This window comes from Schistocerca gregaria, chromosome 1, assembly GCF_023897955.1.
Source record: "Schistocerca gregaria isolate iqSchGreg1 chromosome 1, iqSchGreg1.2, whole genome shotgun sequence".
In the NCBI taxonomy this organism is placed as follows: Eukaryota; Metazoa; Arthropoda; class Insecta; order Orthoptera; family Acrididae; genus Schistocerca; species Schistocerca gregaria.
Genome location: NC_064920.1, coordinates 1,011,808,394 through 1,011,828,035, shown reverse-complemented (window position 1 = coordinate 1,011,828,035; position 19,642 = coordinate 1,011,808,394). Strand labels below are relative to the sequence as shown.

The 19,642-nt window shown below is 42.9% G+C and overlaps 1 protein-coding gene across 1 annotated transcript in view; it reads right to left on the bottom strand.

Moving 5' to 3' along the window:
- The window catches only part of LOC126278779 (seminal metalloprotease 1-like), a 67,747-nt gene extending 52,559 nt beyond the window's left edge, over positions 1 to 15,188 (bottom strand). The window contains exon 1 of the mRNA XM_049979057.1: positions 14,946 to 15,188. Coding sequence (XP_049835014.1) covers positions 14,946 to 15,176 — 231 coding nt within the window. The 5' untranslated portion in view covers positions 15,177 to 15,188. The remainder of the gene's footprint in view (positions 1 to 14,945) is intronic.
- Between the last annotated feature and the right edge of the window lie 4,454 nt (positions 15,189 to 19,642).

Below are 19,642 nucleotides of genomic sequence, written 5' to 3'. Positions count from 1 at the left end.
TTTGGTGGCAGGAAGGTTACGTTTTACAAACATTATAAAGCTCTGTTATTTTTATGAGACTGTAGGTTGACTCATTGTCGACTTACAATGTGGGCTGTATTGACACAAGAGTATACTTCTGAAATTAGATACCGACCTGGAAAGTAAAATGTGGCAGACGCCTTATCCTGTTAACCAATTGGTATAGAGAGAGCAGCAGAAAAGATATCAATGTATTGGTGTTAAAAAATTGTTCCATTTTAAATCTATGTGCAAAGAATTTTAAGAGATATGAGAGGAGAAACAGAATAATGATGATGTTCTAACAATGATTAAGGCTGAATGGGGAGTTACATAATTAAGGATGGGGTGTTGTTCATCAATCCAGAATTTAAAAAAAAAATCGTTCAAATGGCTCTGAGCACTATAGGACTTAACATCTCTGGTCATCAGTCCCCTATAACTTAGAACTAGTTAAACCTAACTAACCTAAGGACATCACACGCATCCATGCCCGAGGCAGGATTCGAACCTGCGACCGTAGCAGTCACGCGGTTCCGGACTGTGCGCCTAGAACCGCGAGACCACCGCGGCCGGCAATCCAGAAACAAATGACTGTAAAATATATCTGCTGGAACATGTCGCTGAGTATTTTTCAGTACACTCGCATTAGTTAAGGTTATTATAATCCCAAAAAGTATGCAAACAAACATAAAGAAACATGTATATTTAATAACATGGAAAAGAGAGTGAGGAAAGTATTGAAGAAATGTGATTTGTGCCAGAAAACTAAAGATTCGAATCATCGGACGAAAGGGCTTATGCACAGCGTTATTCGGAGCTCGCTATTACAAATAGCTGCTGTGGAAGTCTATGGATGTCTTCTGAAGACAATGGGGGAATATAAGCCTATGTGTTAGTAGCTTTGGATGTTGTATATAAGTCATTACATTTACTCCGAGGACAAAATGTCACTGGATGAGATCAGAGAGCTAGCACTAAACGATGCCTCAAGCAAGTAGGTTAAAAGAAGAAGTGGAAAAGGGTCAGGAAAAGTACAACAAGGGAAAGAAGGCCAGCGAAAGAGATGATTTGGGATGGTCAAGACAAGAACAAAGTCTTGAAAAATAATAATGGGGTAAAGAAATTTTATGAAATATGTCAGGGCCATGTAAAATTGTTAGTTTAGCTCATCCTAATGTGACAGGACTAGTGACTCTTGTAACAAACGTGTCAAAATGAGTCTACAATAATGTAGAACTCAAACATTTTTGTAAACAGAGAGTTACTTGTTTTATTGTTACGCTAGGAAACTGACTGACTCACGAGTCAATACAGCGAAAAAAGGTCAGTAAGTAATGTAAATAGTGGAAAGCCATATGTTAAGTTCATTTTGTAATACTGTGTTTGTATAATATGACATTGATCACAGTTTGTGTTGATCTTATCTTGGACTGTGAAAGCCAGTCTAGCAGCTAACAGCAGTTCTAAGAAGTGCTTATAGTGGCTTGGGCCATTGAACTGACAGTGCGTCAGCTGACATGGCAATGTCGCCTGTATCAATGGCATAATGGAAAGTAGGTGATGCATTGATGTATGATGGGCGCCGAGCCCTAATATGTTAAGTTGAATCTTTAGTTTTCTGGCACAAATCATATTTCTCAATACTTTCTTCACCCTCTTTTCCATTTTATTAAATATACATATTTCCTTAAGTTTGTTTGCATACTTTTTTAGGATTATAATGTTGATAAACAAAACAATATGAAATATGTAATATATGAAATATATGTAAACATTAGTATGATGTTATGTTTCTCTATATAAAATATGCAATCGTGTAATTGTTTCGAGAACAGTATTATGTAAAATATATATATTATATGTATCAAATATTTGTTTTGTTTGATGTACGTTACATGTAACGAAATTCTAAAAGAGCTGTACATGACACAAACCACACGAAAATCAACAAAAGACTCTGGGACAGCCACAAGAGATGAAATCAGTAAATATGCTGCAGAGGTGTCGTGAGCTGTAAAATCAATAAGATTTTTTATTATTTGAAATGTATATTCATATTAAATCTTACTAACTGTAAATTGAATCTGTATTGAAAACCAAGAAGCCATTACTCTTTATAATTAAATATTTATCTATTCGTGATTTCGACAGTAGAGAGAAGCACCTTAAATATTGAGAATAAAATACTAAGGTTCTAAAATGTGCAAGTAATGCTGTATTACGATTGAACGTAGCTTTAGTTTTCTCATTATTTAAACTTATTTTTGGCTAGGGGATGTGTGACATTTCTGCCACACTTTTCGCCAACTTTACGTTTTTATTTTACTTGTACTCGTTATCAGTCAGACAAGAACATTCAGTAACACCAAGGTTGGGAGAGGGCACCGTGCATTTAATTGTGCAGCAGATGGTTTCAGAGTGTGAGGACGCAGCTTCTAGCGGTGGTTGTATCATGCTGGAATACTATATAGACAGCCAGGAATCACATACTGAGCGTGGCGCGAAATGGTACAGATTTGTTAGTTAATATTTACTAACTGATATGTTCCAACCATACCGTCAACAGTAGTTGCACTGATAAAAGATTAATAATAATTTCATAAAGTCATTAACTAAAGTAAAAATGTAAATGAGAAGAACACTTTAACCTAGTCATTATTGGTGGAAGACGATGGCCACTGAGAAGAGTACAACTGAATAAGCAGGCCCCAAATTGTTACTAAGAGTCTTCTACCGGCTACGAGCTAGGGTCATGCGCCAGGATGGACAAGTTGTATATGATGCCGATAATTGTTACTTGTTGTCAACGTATCTCTGAAAACGTTTGTGTGTAACAACGGACTAGAAGCCTTATATGAGGTACAAGCGCTTTGGGCGATATGTCGTAACTGTTGGGACAGTCAGTTCGCAATTTTTCACAAACACAACTTTTATTTATGTAAGTTTACAAGATTGATGACTGAACAACAAAAGAAAGGTAACAATGCCAGTAAAAGTCTCCTAATTGAGGGAAACAAAAGTTCACTTCTAATTTTCCACAAAGGTTCGTGGTAACACACACACACACACACACACACACACACACACACGCACACACACAGACACATTAGTAAAAGTCCAATTCAGAGAAGAAGATGTAATCTTCAGTGGTCGAAGTCCACGAGGTCGGCATCCGGAGTGAACTGAACTTCTGCGCTGGTTCAAGCCCCTAAATAGCTGTCTCCAGCCAATCAGGTTTTGTCGTAGCGATACTTCCTGCAGACCGTGGCTCGAGCTCCCCGTGCAGGAATTAGTGCTCGGAATGTCTGTTTCCATTACCTTGTGTGTAAATAGCCGGTGCTTTTGGTATGCCTTGGACAGCCCCGTCCTCTGTGGTGTAACATGGGTTGTCGGCCCTCAGGAGCTACATTGGCTCTGGCATAACAGTAACGAGTTACCGAAAATCGTTTGCTGTGTTTAACAGTGCGTTGCTGAATGGCTGCGTTAAGTTTTAAACATTTAGTAATACTGTGAATCATTAGATTATGTCTGGTTGCGGTGCTCTGAATATAGTTAGCTGCCGCGGTATTTGTTATAACGAGTGAACATTATCAGCCCCTTACTTGCGTTTCCTGATAACCGCCAAACGTTAATGAATAAAAACGAAGTGGCATCCTACGTTTTGATAATTTAATTTTGTAGCACAGGGCTTTTTCTCACACTGCCGCTTCAACTTAGCACAGCTTGTTATTTGCACGTCGAATCCTTTATGGAGAAGATCCCAAATGGGACGAGATCTACGAGACAGCTTTGAAGGTGCGAAGTAAGCGAACCAAAGTCAGTAACGACAGGAAAGTGAAAGGGAATACCCTCTTAAACTGCAGTACTGATAGAACCTGACATTTCTGCAAAATGGGTAGGGCCTTTTATGAAACCCATCGTTCAACGGGTAGCTAGGCGAACGTTGTAACGATAATACACCGACGCTACTTCTCCGTTACACACTGTTTTTGCTAAAACGTTACGTCCACGCCTCATAACGGAATGAGATCGGAAGCCTGCCCGCTCTGTCGAGCAGGACCGGAACCCCCCCACCCCCCACCCCCCATGGCATATATGATCATCCAATTACAATTGCAAAGGACACAAAATCATTGAGATTGGACTGTGAATCGATGGAAATGTGTGGCCTGGTAAGATGAATCACAATTCTTACAGCATCCGGTTGATAGCCCATGTCCGGATACGCTCGCATCCAGACGAATGATTGCTCGAAACGTTCTCCGCGCCACGGACACAGGGCAGTAGCGGAAGTATTATGCTTCGGAGTACATTCACCTGGGCTTCCATGAGACCTAAGGTAGTCATCGAAGGCACCATGGCAGCTCTGAAGATATGGCAGATATGATGACCCAATGGCATCATCAATCACGAATGCAGTCGACACTGGATCATCGAAATTTCACCGTTGATCAAAGGATGAATCGCGTTTCTCGTTGACCCAAATCGAATGCGAAGGTCTTTTATACTAATTTGACATTTTATGGTCTGAATACCTCCTTTGAAATACGCGGCGTTATGAGTCGTCCACAAAACTATGTTAAAAATCGTTCACCTTCACCGTCAAACAAAGGGCACAAAATCGCCTGCTCGTTCTCTCTGCGGTCTTCTCTCTTTTCTCTGTTCTACCAGTGCTAATTCTCATTTGTTAGTCTTCAGTTTCTTCCTAAGTAAGTTTAACAAGTTGCACACCAAAATGAGATTGCTCCATTTCCTCTCAGCGCAGGTGAATCGAACTGGACACAAAAAACAAGGTCAGCAAAGTTAGCTTGAAAAAAAAAAGTATAAGGAAACGTTCCACCCACAGAGTTGCAGAAACGGAAAAGAACTATTGTGATTTATAACTTCTGAGGTGGTATTGTTTTGAGATTTGCAGCCAATCACTTGTTGGATTCCAGGCGAGACCAGGTAAGATCACTGTATAGAGCACCTGAAGAAGACGAACAAGAAAGTCGCAAAAACATTGGGCTTAAAATGGATTCGTCAACATGGCTGGAACAGGAAAAAAAATTATGAGAGGGACTAGTTCCTCCTTACGGCTAGGAGGAGCGATGCGCTTGAAGCCCCGTTTATTAGCCAGCATCAGTGGCCTTGGGTCACCCTGCAGCCTCGTGAGCCAAGTTACTCCTCGGTCACGCGTGTGCGACTTAAACATGCCAACACTGCCTCTGTCCTAAGCTTGAAACGAAAATGAGATACCAGAAATAATGGAAGCAAATACGACGTGTGATAAATGAAAATCACAGACGCAACATCGATCACATATCTGTAAGGCTTAAAGAGTCAAAAGACAAATTTTGTTTTGCAAAACAACAACAGTATTATTCGTAAGTTAGAATTTGTTCGGATACTGAAAAGCCTGAGAGAAAGGGTAAACGGCTTTCAGGTAGGCAACGACCTGTGACGAAGTTCTTATATTTGAAGACTATCATCGCAGTAATATTCGCTTCTGTAAATGCAGAGGTACGTGATTGTATACCTTATGGCGGAAGAAAGTTTGATCGCCAGTATTAACCACCAAAGGAAGGAAAGGTGGTGGTGTCAACTTCCTGATCTCAAAACTTTACCCCAAACTCCTGCGCTAAATGCAAAATCTTCCATGAGTGAGAGAATGTGACACTCTTAATGTTGATATGTCCAGTGAATGAAGATATCAAATTCGTCGGCAACCTTGGTGCTACTCGAGAAGAGTTGACTGTACGGCTGTACTTGTTTTCACCGTGTACCTTTCTCTTCTCGCTGTTGTCAACAATATAAGCGCATTATTGAACTCTACACACGCTCATCATAGCAGCCTACATGAACAACTACGCTTAATGCACAACTCTCACACTTCGTAAAGGGGAAGTGACTCTGTGCGCGAAGTAGGAAATTTTTTCCAGCTATGTGGCTGAACCTACATCTCGTGGTACGACTTTCTCGCTGTATTACACTCCTTGGCATTTAATATTCATGTTCATAGAGAAAAGCCAAGCAGTCAAAGATAAGAAAATACAGGGTAAACGAAATATCAGTCATTATAAGAAGTGAACTAGCGCTCGTCACAGAGCGGTTTTTCCTCTGGACGAGATTTTGTATGGTTTCAGTCGCGCTCGCCGGTTTCCTCCGTTTGAGTCGGCAGTGGGAGAATTTCGAATAGCCGGTCTTCTTTGTCTCGGGTATCACCGCTTCCTCGAATCCCATGTGTGGATTGAAGGGTCTCTTTAACTAAACACATTGTTTAATACGAGGAAAATATTAATAATCTCCTCCTTCTTCAACGAGTAGTCACGGTGTACTCACGGAATAGAGATTGGCTTGTTTTAGTAAGCGTGTTAACCACTGAGGAGCTGGTATTAAATTAATTTTTTCGGATGCAAATATGCTATTTTTGATTCCAGAATAGTTGTTTCTGACGGTTCTGCTATACTGTATGCATCTGATAGTTTTCTCCGTGACCTTATATCGTATCAGCCAATGCTTCGTTGTTAAGACTCATTGTACACCTACAAATATACACTATTCGACATTGTAACTATTTTACGAGAAGCACATAACAAATGAATTTCGGTATGGTTCCCAATACAATAGATCTACGAATACTTTCATTTCACTGTATTTCATTGAGACCCTCAGATGAAAGACATACAATCGAGTATCTCCTATTTCGGTAGAAATTTATTGTGGGAGAAGCATAAAATTCCGGGTGTTCCGTCATTCATGGCCACAAGATCATCTCGAAAACTACTTTTAAATGTACTGCTATTCCGCTATTTCTTCCCGGACATATAAAATAATCATATCGTTGACATATTTACAAACACACACACACACACACACACACACACACACACACACACATGCAGAGCAAAGCTGCTAACTTTTTCGTCTTAAATTTCTTTTGACCCGTTAAAGACATATGTAATTTTTTTTTTTTTTGTGTAGACGAACAGTGATCGATGACTCATGAGACAAGCGAGAATGTGTTCTCGAAACTTCGTTAAAAATGGTTCAAATGGCTCTGAGCACTATGGGACTTAACTTCTGAGGTCATCAGTCCCCTAGAACTTAGAACTACTTAAACCTAACTAACCCAAGGACATGACACGCATCCATGCCCGAGGCAGGATTCGAACCTGCGACCGTAGCGGTCGCACGGTTCCAGAGTGTAGCGCCTAGAACCGCTCAACCACCCTGGCCGGCAAACTTCGTTAATAACCGAAATACGGCTCTACTTTTTCTATATAGAACTGAGATATCTTTTGCCACCATATTAGCACATCAGCAGCAAATTCAGTGATGTAACTTCTTTGCAGATCTGGAGAGAAATCACAGAGTAAATTACGTTGAATGTAGGTGGTGTTCGTGCTGCAATTGTGGCTATTGAATGGCCTTGTATCTGGAAGTTTGCGCAAATCTCCAAAGAAACTTGCGCTATCGAGGCAATAGGTACGTGATGCTTACGCTAGTCTCGACGAAAACCTGTGTCACGACGAAAACCTGTGTCATTGAGGCAAGAGACACGTCAATGGTGTGCTGCCCTTCGGAGTTAAATGAAGTGCATCAGTCTGTTATAAGCAATTCTGCTATTCACATACGGTATGTTGACGTTTAAACGTCCAGCTATCGATTTGTTAGAAATGCATTAATCATTCTCAGCAGTACAATTCCGTCTGCTAACGAAAAATTGGTTGACAAGCTGTTAATTTATGGTGAATTTCACTAAAATGCAACAAGAACATCGGAACTATATGCTAATGAAACCGGAAATGGAGTAAATGATTTTTGTACTAGAAACACCCTCTGCCACTTACCTACACCTAAAGTTACACTCTGCAAACCACTGTGAAGTTCATGGCAGTGGGCACTTCCCACTGTACCACATATCTGGGTATCTTCCCATTCAATTCAGGTATGGAGGGCAGAAAGAATAACTGTCTGAATTCCCTTTTCATGCGCCATAATTATTTTAATTTTGACTTCGCGGTTCCACACAGGACCCACATATACAGGGTTGTACTACCTAACTGGATTCATCAAAACTGATTTTTGACATTTCTTAAAGCAGGCTTTCGTGAGATAGTTGGCATCATTCTTCAAATGTCTGGCAGTCGAAATTTTCTGTGACGCTCTCCCGAGATTCGAACAGGTCTTTCACAATTCGTGCTTCGCTTCTTTGTATAAATTTCAGTACCGCCTATTACTGCTATTTGGTAGGGATCACACGCACTTGAACAATATTGTAAGTCGCGTCGCACGAGTCTTTCGCAAGTAATCTTCTTTTTATACTCGTAGCACTTTCTTGTCGTCCTACCAATGGGTCCATGTCCGCCACCGGTTTGACCTACGACTGAGCATATGTGGACAAACTGTTTCATATGACTGAGCAAGGAGGCGTAGCGGTTATCACTCTGGACTCGCATTCCACCTTCGTCCATCCAGAGTTAGGTTTCCCGTGATTTTTCTAAATCGCTCAAGGCAAATGCAGGGATAGATTCTTCGAAAGGGCACGGTCGATTTCTTTCTGCCATCCGAGCTTGTGCTCCGTCTCTAATGAGCTCGTTATCGACGGGACGTTAAGCCGTAATTTTCCTTCCCTCCGTCTCTCATCCCTAGATATTGTTATATACAGGTTATTTGTGTAAGTTGACTGATTAAACTCGTGCCTCTTTTATATTGTAATTATAGGACACTGTTCGTACGTTTTTATGGGTTTGCGCCACAATCTGAAAAAAAATAGAACCCTTATAGGATCGCTTTATTGTCTGATTCTCCGTCTGTCTTGATTTTTAAGAACCCGTTTTCTCAGGAACGGGTAGACGCTTTAAGCTCAAATTTAGTCACATATTAAGTTCTATGGTTCCTTGGCGGTGTCAAAATTTTAAGCTTCCAAATCAATTCAGTCAGAAGAAACGGCCATTTATGTCACATATTTTGCTACTCGAGAACTCATTCATCAAAACTTGTAGGATTATTTCTGATGATCTAGAATTATGAAATTTTGCAAGAAGCAACTTTTCATACTACAGGTAAAGGAAAAAATACGAAATTTTTAAATTTGTAATTACACAACAAGAAAAAATGTTTTTTGTTATTTTTTTTATCCGTCTGTCAGTCTGTCGCTCTATCAAGGCCGGCCGGAGTGGCCGAGCGGTTTTAGGTGCTTCAGTCTGGAACCACGCGACCGCTACTGTCGCAGGTTCGAATCCTGCCTCGGGCATGGATGTGTGTGATGTCCTTAGCTTAGTTACGTTTAAGTAGTTCTAAGTTCTAGGGGACTGATGACCTCAGAAGTTAAGTCCTACAGTGCTCATACCCATTTTTGAACCTCTGTCAAGATCCTTACTCTCTGCACCAGGCTAGAGTATCAAGTTAAAACTACGGTCTATGGTCCCTTGGAAGTGTAAAAAATTTAAGCTTCTAAGTCAATGCTCTGAAAAGATTCGGCCATTTACATCAAAGATTCTGAAAATCTAACTTGCTCTTCAAAACCGTTAGTGTACTTTCCGTTGACCTAGAATCATGATATGTGGCAAAAAGCAATGATTCACAGAGAAGTAAAGTAAAAAGTCTGAAACTTGTTAAATTATAATTGTATCACAAAGAAAATATCTTTTTGCCATTTGAATATACATTGCATTCATTGCATTAGACGGATATTACTACATACAAACATAAAATATAACTTGCAGTCATGTTTTAGTAAGTAAATAAAAAATGTTTTGTCAGAATCTTTTCTCTCTAGATACATGAACTGAAGTCTGCTGCTCACTTCTTTCTGTATGTCCGGGCCAGTCGGAGGAACTGCTGTAGAGATTTTGATACGGTCTTCGAATTTCCGGAACGAATATCTTGCCAGTATCGATATCGATAACAGGCAAATATCATTGATATTCTCGACTTCCAGGATGGATTGACTATATATAAAATTAAGTTTGTACGGTAACCTCAGTGGGCCAGTCCTGCTCGCCTTGACCAGTTTTTGCTTTGTTTTGTGAAGTGCACTATTGCATTTTTCTGAAAAGGTAACACAAGTTGTCAATTTCTGCACCACTTTGAAATCTTGTGTAGATGTGGCTGCGTATTTGTCTAGATTTTTTCGGCTAGAACTTCATCACACGAACGGTGGTCATAAAGTTTTAATTAGCACCTCAAGAAAATAAACAAACTTAGTTGATTTTTTGTTTATTTGTAGATACATTTCTGCAGTCCTCACACACAGTCAAGTGACAGCGACACTGTGCCGCAGCACAACATTATGGGAAGAGAAAACAAAACATCACAGCTCACTGATAATGCGGAGTCCGGGTGAGGTGAAATCAAACAGTTTTAATTATGAACCCGAAAAAATTACGAAATTGCTGAAATAATTTTACTTTCTCGAAGTGATACTTAAAACTTCATTAGGTTTCCTTTTAGATATCTACACGATCTACAAAAAGCCCGAGGTTATTATTAACATAGTCTTCTACACCATTTGTATACAACATGAATAGCAAGGGTTCCAAAAGATTTCCCTGGGTCGCGCCTGAAGTTAGCTAAACATCTGTCAACGACTCTCCACCAAATAGAAATATGCTGAGGTGACAGCTCACGGGATAGCGACATGCACATATACAGATGGCGGTAGTATCGCGTACACAAGATATACACTCCTGGAAATTGAAATAAGAACACCGTGAATTCATTGTCCCAGGAAGGGGAAACTTTATTGACACATTCCTGGGGTCAGATACATCACATGATCACACTGGCAGAACCACAGGCACATAGACACAGGCAACAGAGCATGCACAATGTTGGCACTAGTACAGTGTATATCCACCTTTCGCAGCAATGCAGGCTGCTATTCTCCCATGGAGACGATCGTAGAGATGCTGGATGTAGTCCTGTGGAACGGCTTGCCATGCCATTTCCACCTGGCGCCTCTGTTGGACCAGTGTTCGTGCTGGACGTGCAGACCGCGTGAGACGACGCTTCATCCAGTCCCAAACATGCTCAATGGGGGACAGATCCGGAGATCTTGCTGGCCAGGATAGTTGACTTACACCTTCTAGAACACGTTGGGTGGCACGGGATACATGCGAACGTGTATTGTCCTGTTGGAACAGCAAGTTCCCTTGCCGGTCTAGGAATTTTAGAACGATGGGTTCGATGACGGTTTGGATGTACCGTGCACTATTCAGCGTCCCCTCGACGATCACCAGAGGTGTATGGCCAGTGTAGGAGATCGCTCCCCACACCATGATGCCGGGTGTTGGCCCTGTGTGCCTCGGTCGTATGCAGTCCTGACTGTGGCGCTCACCTGCACGGCGCCAAACACGTATACGACCATCATTGGCACCAAGGCAGAAGCGACTCTCATCGCTGAAGACGACACGTCTCCATTCGTCCCTCCATTCACGCCTGTCACGACACCACTGGAGGCGGGCTGCACGATGTTGGGGCGTGAGCGGAAGACGGCCTAACGGTGTGCGGGACCGTAGCCCAGCTTCATGGAGACGGTTGCGAATGGTCCTCGCCGATACCCCAGGAGCAACAGTGTCCCTAATTTGCTGGGAAGTGGCGGTGCGGTCCCCTACGGCAATGCGTAGGATCCTACGGTCTTGGCGTGCATCCGTGCGTCGCTGCGGTCCGGTCCAGGTCGACGGGCACGTGCACCTTCCGCCGACCACTGGCGACAACATCGATGTACTGTGGAGACCTCACGCCCCACGTGTTGAGCAATTCGGCGGTACGTCCACCCGGCCTCCCGCATGCCCACTATACGCCCTCGCTCAAAGTCCGTCAACTGCACATACGGTTCACGTCCACGCTGTCGCGGCATGCTACCAGTGTTAAAGACTGCGATGGAGCTCCGTATGCCACGGCAAACTGGCTGACACTGACGGCGGCGGTGCACAAATGCTACGCAGCTAGCGCCATTCGACGGCCAACACCGCGGTTCCTGGTCTGTCCGCTGTGCCGTGCGTGTGATCATTGTGTGTACAGCCCTCTCGCAGTGTCCGGAGCAAGTATGGTGGGTCTGACACACCGGTGTCAATGTGTACTTTTTTCCATTTCCAGGAGTGTATAAGGGCAGTGCATTGACGCAGCTGTCATTTTACTCAGGTGATTCATGTGAAAAGGTTTCCGACGTGATTATGTTGGCATGACGGAATCAACGGACTCTGAACGCGCAATGGTAGTTGGAGCTAGACGCCTTGGACATTCCATTTCTGAAATCGTTAGGGAATCCAGTGTTCCGAGATCCACAGTGTCAGCAGTATGCCGAGAATATCACGTTTCACATTATCTCTAACCGCGGGCAACGCAGAGGCCGACGGCCTTCACTTAACGACCCGGAGCAGGACCGCAGAAAGCAATGTAGGACGTTGGACGAACTTATCCGTTAGGACAGTGTGGCGAAATCTGGCGTTAATGAGCTATGGCAGCAGCCTGACCCGAGTCCCTTTCCTAACAGCACGACATCGCCTGCATCGCCTCTCCTGGGCTCGTGACCATATCAGTCGGCCCCCAGACGGCTGGAAAACCGTGGCCTCGTCAGATGAGTCCCGATTTCGGTTGATAAGAGCTGACGATAGGGTCTGAATGTGGCCCAGACCCCACTAAGCCATGGACCCAAGATGTCAACAAGTCACTGTGCAAGCTGGTGGTGGCTCCATAATGGTTGGGCTTTGTTTACATCGAATGGATTGGGTCCTCCGGACCAGCTGAACCAATCATTGACTGGAAATGTTATGTTCGGCTATTTGGAGAAGATTTGTAGCCATTCATGGACCTCATGTTCCCTAACAACGTTGGATTTTTTTATGGTGAGACAATGCACCATTTCCCCGGACAACAACTGTTTGCAGTTGGATAATTCGAGCTAATGATTTGACCAACCAGATTTCCCGACATGAATCACATCGAACATTTATAGGACACGATCATGAGGTCAGTTCGTGGGCAAAATTCTGAACCGACGACACGTCTGCACTTATGGTCAGGTGTAGATGCAGAATGGTTCAATATTTCTTCAGGGGACTTCCAACGAGTTTTTGAGTCCATGCCACGTCGAGTTTCTGCACTAAGCCGGGCAAAAGGAGGTTCCGACACGATATTATTCGGTATGCCGTCTTTTGTCACCTCAGCGTTTTATGCGTCGTCCCCACTACGAAATTTTCAATCAAGTCACAAATTTCATTTTATACGCCATACGACAGTATTTTCATTAATAAGTGCTAGTGTGGTACTGAGTGAAATACTTTTTGAAAGTACATAAATATTGCATTCTTGGGCATGAGAGAGGTCGTTCTTCTCGATGTATCTCATTATGTCTGACTCAGAATATGTTCCAGCATTTTATAGCATACATCAGTCCAGAAAGTTCAGAGACTGGATTAATAACAAACACAGAAAACTTAAGATGGTCATTTATCATTTGAGGTGTTCTACATAGTTTCCCATTACTTGAATGCAGCACACAGAACGTTCATAAAACCACATGAAATTGTCACAAAAGATCATCCATGGGTGATGTTCAATTTGTGTGCCACACTGACTTGAATGTCGGTTACGATGTTAAAGCGTTCACCTATCATTTGAGTTTCTGCACTTCGTGGTAGGTTCGTGTTCGTAACACCAACTGTCGTCACCCATAACAATTTTTTCTAAGAGAATTGTGCGCATTTTGCATTTCAGTCAATTCGCGGCGTGGGTTATGGTCGGGAGTGAAGGTGTGAGGGACATACTCAGCACACAGTTTTCCCTTCTTCAAAACATTGTGGAGTACGACGTGTGTGAGAAAAGTAATGGTACTGACAACACTGCACGCGACCTGGCAACGCTGTGTTATTCTACTTGTGTAGACTGGTGTACTCATCCCTTCCAAATGTTCAGTCCGAGTTTCAGCTCCGTACAGCCATCACGTGAAGTTGTGTTTTTTTCGTGTGCTTCTAAACTGGAACAGCGGAATTTAGAGCAACGTTATGCCATCAAGTTTTGCGTTAAACTTGGGGTACCCGCGAGTGTGACCTTTGAAAAGTGAAAACAGGCGTTTGAGGAACATTTCGTACGAAGAGCACAAGTTTTCCGATGGCACAAACATGTTCGGAAGGCCGAGAACACGTTGAAGATGAACCTCGCTCGGGGACACCTTCAACTTCAAAACCGAACAAAGTCAAACGTGTGAACGCTCTTGTGAGATCAGATCGGTATTTGCCAACACCATCATCGTATTATACGAAGATGTGCTTTAAAGACTCAGTCCGTGCGATTATTGGCTTTGGGGTTACCTGAAGTCGCAAGTGTATCGCGATCGACCGACATCTCTAGGGATGTTGAAAGACAACATCCGACGCCAATGCCTCACCATAACTCCGGACATGCTTTACAGTGCTGTTCACAACATTATTCGTCGATTACAGCTATTGTTGAGGAATGATGGTGGACATAATGAGCATTTTCTGTAAAGAACATTATCTTTGCTTTGTCTTACTTTGTTATGCTAATTATTACTATTCTGATCAGATGAAGCGCCATCTGTCGGACATTTTTGAACTTTTGTATTTTTTTGGTTCTAATAAAACCCCATGTCATTCCAAGCATGTGTGTCAATTTGTACCCCTCTATCTACATTGTTCCGTGATTTATTCAGTTTTCAAATTTATACTGACTTTTTGATCACCCGGTATTTCACGTATGAAAATGGTATGGTATTATCTAATGAACTAGCTATCGACGACATTTAGGTTCGAAAATGAAAATAACATAAACAGCAAGAGTCCGAACACGTTTACCTGGCAGACGACTGAAGATACTTCGACATCTGTCGACGACTCCCTATCCAGTGTAACATCCTGAATCCAGTCTCCAACCACCGCAATATGGGGCGTCCGGCGGCAAGAGCCGGAAGCTGAGAGCAGCGCGTTGCGACTGACCTGGCGGCCGCGGAGGACGCTGGCCACCTGCGAGGGCTGCAGGATGATGTCGCCCTCGAAGAAGCCGGCCTGCTCCGGGTCCGCCAGGGGCGCGGCGCCGCCCTGCGGGCCCCACAGCCACACGCAGAGGCCGAGCCACACACAGAGGCAGCGGCAGAGGCGGACGCCTCCCGCGGCCATCGCCGGCCGCTCACTGCGGCCCCCCGGGACCATTAAGCTATCGGCGCCCATGATACGCCGGGCGTTAATGCGTCCGCGACACCCGTATCTGGGCCGGCACAGCTAGGCCGCTTGCGCAAAGCCCGCCGGCCACGCCGCACCGTCCGGCTCTAGCGCGCTGCTGCCGCGCGCTTCTAGTTGGAGTGCGGCTACTCGCGGAGATCCAGTGTGGACTGTAATCACCGCACGACAGGGAAACTTGGCAGATATTCGAGTGCTTTAATGTGGGAAAAAATTAGTTCGAATTTTGGCCACCAGGTGGAAATCTGGCGCTGTACAGCATCTCGTCCGACGTCTCCTGTCCCCACATTGAACAAAGTGTGTAAATGGTGGTTAATAGTAACATCAACATTCGCCCTTTTTTGACCATTTCTCCTTTCTAATCCCTTACATATGGAAACATTTTGCATTCACAGCCCCAAGTTTGCAACTGGTGTCGAAAATTAGATTTTTTTTCCGGCGTAAATCGGTATGGTTGGCTGAATTGTGGGTGGGGATTAAACAGTGAGATCATCAGCCCCAACAGATTAGGGAAGGATTGGGAAGAAAGTCGATCGTGCCTTTCAAAGGAACCATCCTGGCATTTGCCTGAAGCGATTTAGGGAAATCAAGCAAAACCTAAGTCAGAATGGCCGGACGCGGGTTTGAACCGTCGTCCTCCCGAATGCGAGTTCAGTGTGCTAGCCATTGTGCCAACTCGCTCGATATTAACGCGTTAGAATAGATACCAAGTTTTGCTGCCACACGATAACTACAGTCCACAGTGGACCTCCGAGACTGGCTGCATTTTAATTATAACTATCTGGTTCGGCCGGCCGCGGTGGCCGAGCGTTCTAGGCGCTCAGTCCGGAACCGCGCGACTGCTACGGTCGCAGTTTCGAATCCTGCCTCAGGCATGGATGTGTATGATGTCCTTAGGTTAGAGGCCATGAGGATCAAATCAGAGAGATTAAAGCCCACACAGAGGCGTACCGACAATCCTTCTTTCCACGAAGAATACGAGACTGGAATAGAAGGGAGAACCAATAGAGGTACTGAAGGTACCCTACGCCACACACCGTCAGGTGGCTTGCAGAGTATGGATGTAGATGTAGATGTGGATGTGGTTTGGTTTAAGTAGTTCTAAGTTCTAGGGGCCTGATGACCTCAGATGTTAAGTCCCATAGTGCTCAGAGCCATTTGAACCACCTGGTATGTGAGTGCTTCACTGACGAGAGTCTCGTTTACCAGTTTATGAGCAATAGCAACAGGAGACGCACCTCCAGAATTTCCGAAGAAGAAGCACACTGGGCAAAATATTAGTCACTCGTAGGAGAGATCACGCTATTACCGTCAAGTAACACGTCATGCTTCATAGTAACCTCAGTTTGGCGAGGAAGGCACTCCATAAGTTACTGCAGATACGTCATATACGCAGAGTATAGAAGTAAGTTGAGGGGACCTTCCTTTGGCGAAGGACCAGAGGACGTGTGCCAGGACATCCCCCCTCTCCCCCCCCCCCCCCCCCCCGCGCGCCCATCTTCACCCCGCCCCCCTCACCCTCTTTGCATATCTAAAGCGTCTAGTGCAGCAGCAGCCGCTTTGCTGTGTTCTCTGTGTCTGCTTCTTTACTCACTACCCCATTTCGCCTTTCTATCGGGTTTGCTTTAGATTCGTTAGTTTTCAAATTAACAATAAATTGTTCATCTTACGGTTGTGACGGCAGAATGCAGAACTATGTTTACGTACAGACGGGGCCGAAGACATCACACCTTTGACGGACCTGCCTCAGCATTGTACACTCACGTTGTAGTCATAGTGCTTTACTACTTCTGCATATTCTTGGCGTCTGCTGAAATGGATTGCCATCGCGCAAATATATGTTATGGAAGACTATGATCAGATGGAAAAAATTTGATAAATAATGTAGCTCAGTCTGCAGAGAAGAAGAACGGAAAGGTTTGCTTCACTTTAAAAAATTTCAAAATACGTTAACATTGCGTTCATACGAGGGTTATTCGAAAAGTGAGGAACGATCGGTGGCGTAATGGAAACCACATTGAAAATACGATGATGTTTTGCACAGGCGTGTTGGGCAGTGTCTCTAATATACCCGTCGATCGTATTACGTCGTTATTTTTGGTTCTGAGCACACAGGGAGCACAAAAAGATACCTAGAACAATAGTGTCTCCCGCCAAGTGCCAGGGCCTGGTGAGAACTTTCGCCTGAAGCTATGCAGCCAAACTTACATAACTGTCGTGCGTTTTCTTCTTCAAGACAATTCTCAGGCGCATTCTGCAGGGCAATAAAGATGCTCCTTAATCGTTTTCAATTGGAAATGTTTGATTTCCCGCAATACAGACCATAATTGTCTCCCTCTGAGTACATGAACCGCTGGCTATGAAGATAACATTTTGGCACAGCAATGAGCTGTAGGCCAGTGTAGAAATTTGGCGGAAAGTGTTGGCGGCTGTCTTCTATAACGAGGGTATTGGAAAGTTGGTACAACGCCATGATAAACGTCTAAGTCGGATCGGCGACTATGGAGATAAGTAGCTGGAAGTTGTAGCTAACGTTTGCAAATAAAACAGTTTTTACTTTCACTGTGGTTTCCATTTCACGACCTATCGTTCCTTACTTCCCGAATAGCCCTTGTACTTTATTGGAATAATAAGAGGAAACCAGGAAGTGCGAAGAAACTTAAAACTGTGATCTCATCCCCAATTCCAGTTATTATATCGTAAAACAACAGTTTTATTTTAATTTCTTATGCTTCTCTGTAAGTGAATGTATTAATAGCACTTATATTAAACGTTCGCTTTAGTTAGTAGACAGTAACACAATTTTTTTTTCATTTCCTACGCTTTCCTGTAAAAGATATTAAAAGCATAAGTACCGTTGCCTCCTAAACGCAGAGCTGCAGTGTTCAACTGCAAAACAAGTTTTACTTTCCTATTGTTCATTTCGATTGTTTTTCTGTAGAAGAGTGTTAACGGAATGTATGTTTGTTATGTCTGCTGCACTTATACCAAGTACAGTTCATTTTGACTGAGCTCAGTGATATCACTCATGCGTCATTCAAAACAACCAGTAACAAACAGAACACGTGAACAGTTCGCAGGGCGTTCAGATAAAACGGCAGCTGTAAACTAAACAAGCTATACATAAACAAGGGAATAAATTCAGTAACAAAGGTAACGTCATAAGCAAAATAATATAGGTACCGTTTTTTTCTGAAACCAGGCAGCATAGAGTAAAAAAAAATACAGTGAGCGTCATGAGCTGATGTCACCCAGTGTCTTTTCATTTAATTAAGCTTTTTCTTTCATTTCCACCTTTGGTTTGTATCGGCAGCATATGAAGAAAAGAAACACGAAACTGGTCCGCACTTCGCTTAGCAGGAGCTAAAGCCGCGGCTGCGACACATTTTTCACTGCAAACTTTTCAAAATATGTGTGGTGTTGTAATTTACTTGGAAATACCACAATAACTATGGGCCATACAGAAAAGAAAACAAGTTCATTATCGGGCTGCAATGTGTCGTTATAAAATGTGGAAAAATAATATTTTACTACTTAAGAGTTTCCTCAAAATCGAATGAAAAATACTGCATAGCCGAGAACACACACGAATCTCAAAATAGTTGTTTTTATATTTTTACGTGCACTGAAAGTTGTACTGAGAAACTAACTAAAAAGACGAATGTAGCTTTGCTTCATCTACGGTAAATTTTTTTTAGGCGAATTGGATGTTATGAAATTTCATTCCCTGTATATCACTGACTTCTTCTTCTTCTCGCATGGTGTCTGTATATTATTGATTCAATAATAAATTTCATTTAATAGCAACCTGAGGACACAACTCATCGGCACTATACATTATGCTCGTTACTAGCACTTCGTTTGTGATAAGAATTGCACTCACTGTTGTATCTTAAATATGGAAATATGTTGCTGTGTCAACAGGATGAATAGTTCATTGAGTGTAATCATTATATACAAATGTCTTTTATATGAGATTATTATGCCAAAAATATTTATGTTACAAGGGTCACTTTTACGGCATACAATTTAGTGGATCGCCATGCTTTACAACGTAGCATCACGTAGACTAGTTCTCCTCATGCCATACCCAATGAAGTTCGTTTGTTGATAGTAAGCACAACATGTTGCCAAAACAGAACTAATCTTCTATTAATTGTAATCTCTGACTCCTTCCATTGACTACATTGCACATTTTCGTTTATTTCAATCTTTGATATTATACCCTTTGGCATTCTTAAGTTACGTGTTCTTTGATGACATTTTACGTTTTAACTGTCAGCAGCTTTTACGCAACCTGTTATATATTGGATTCTAACATACTTGTGTGATTTATAGCATTAGCCAAATTACGTGTGATTTACATACCACTGTAGAACATCGTTGGATTGCTGTGCTGCTGATTCTTTTGTGAGTAGCACGTTTTCTTAATCCATCTCATGTATACCTTTGGAAGT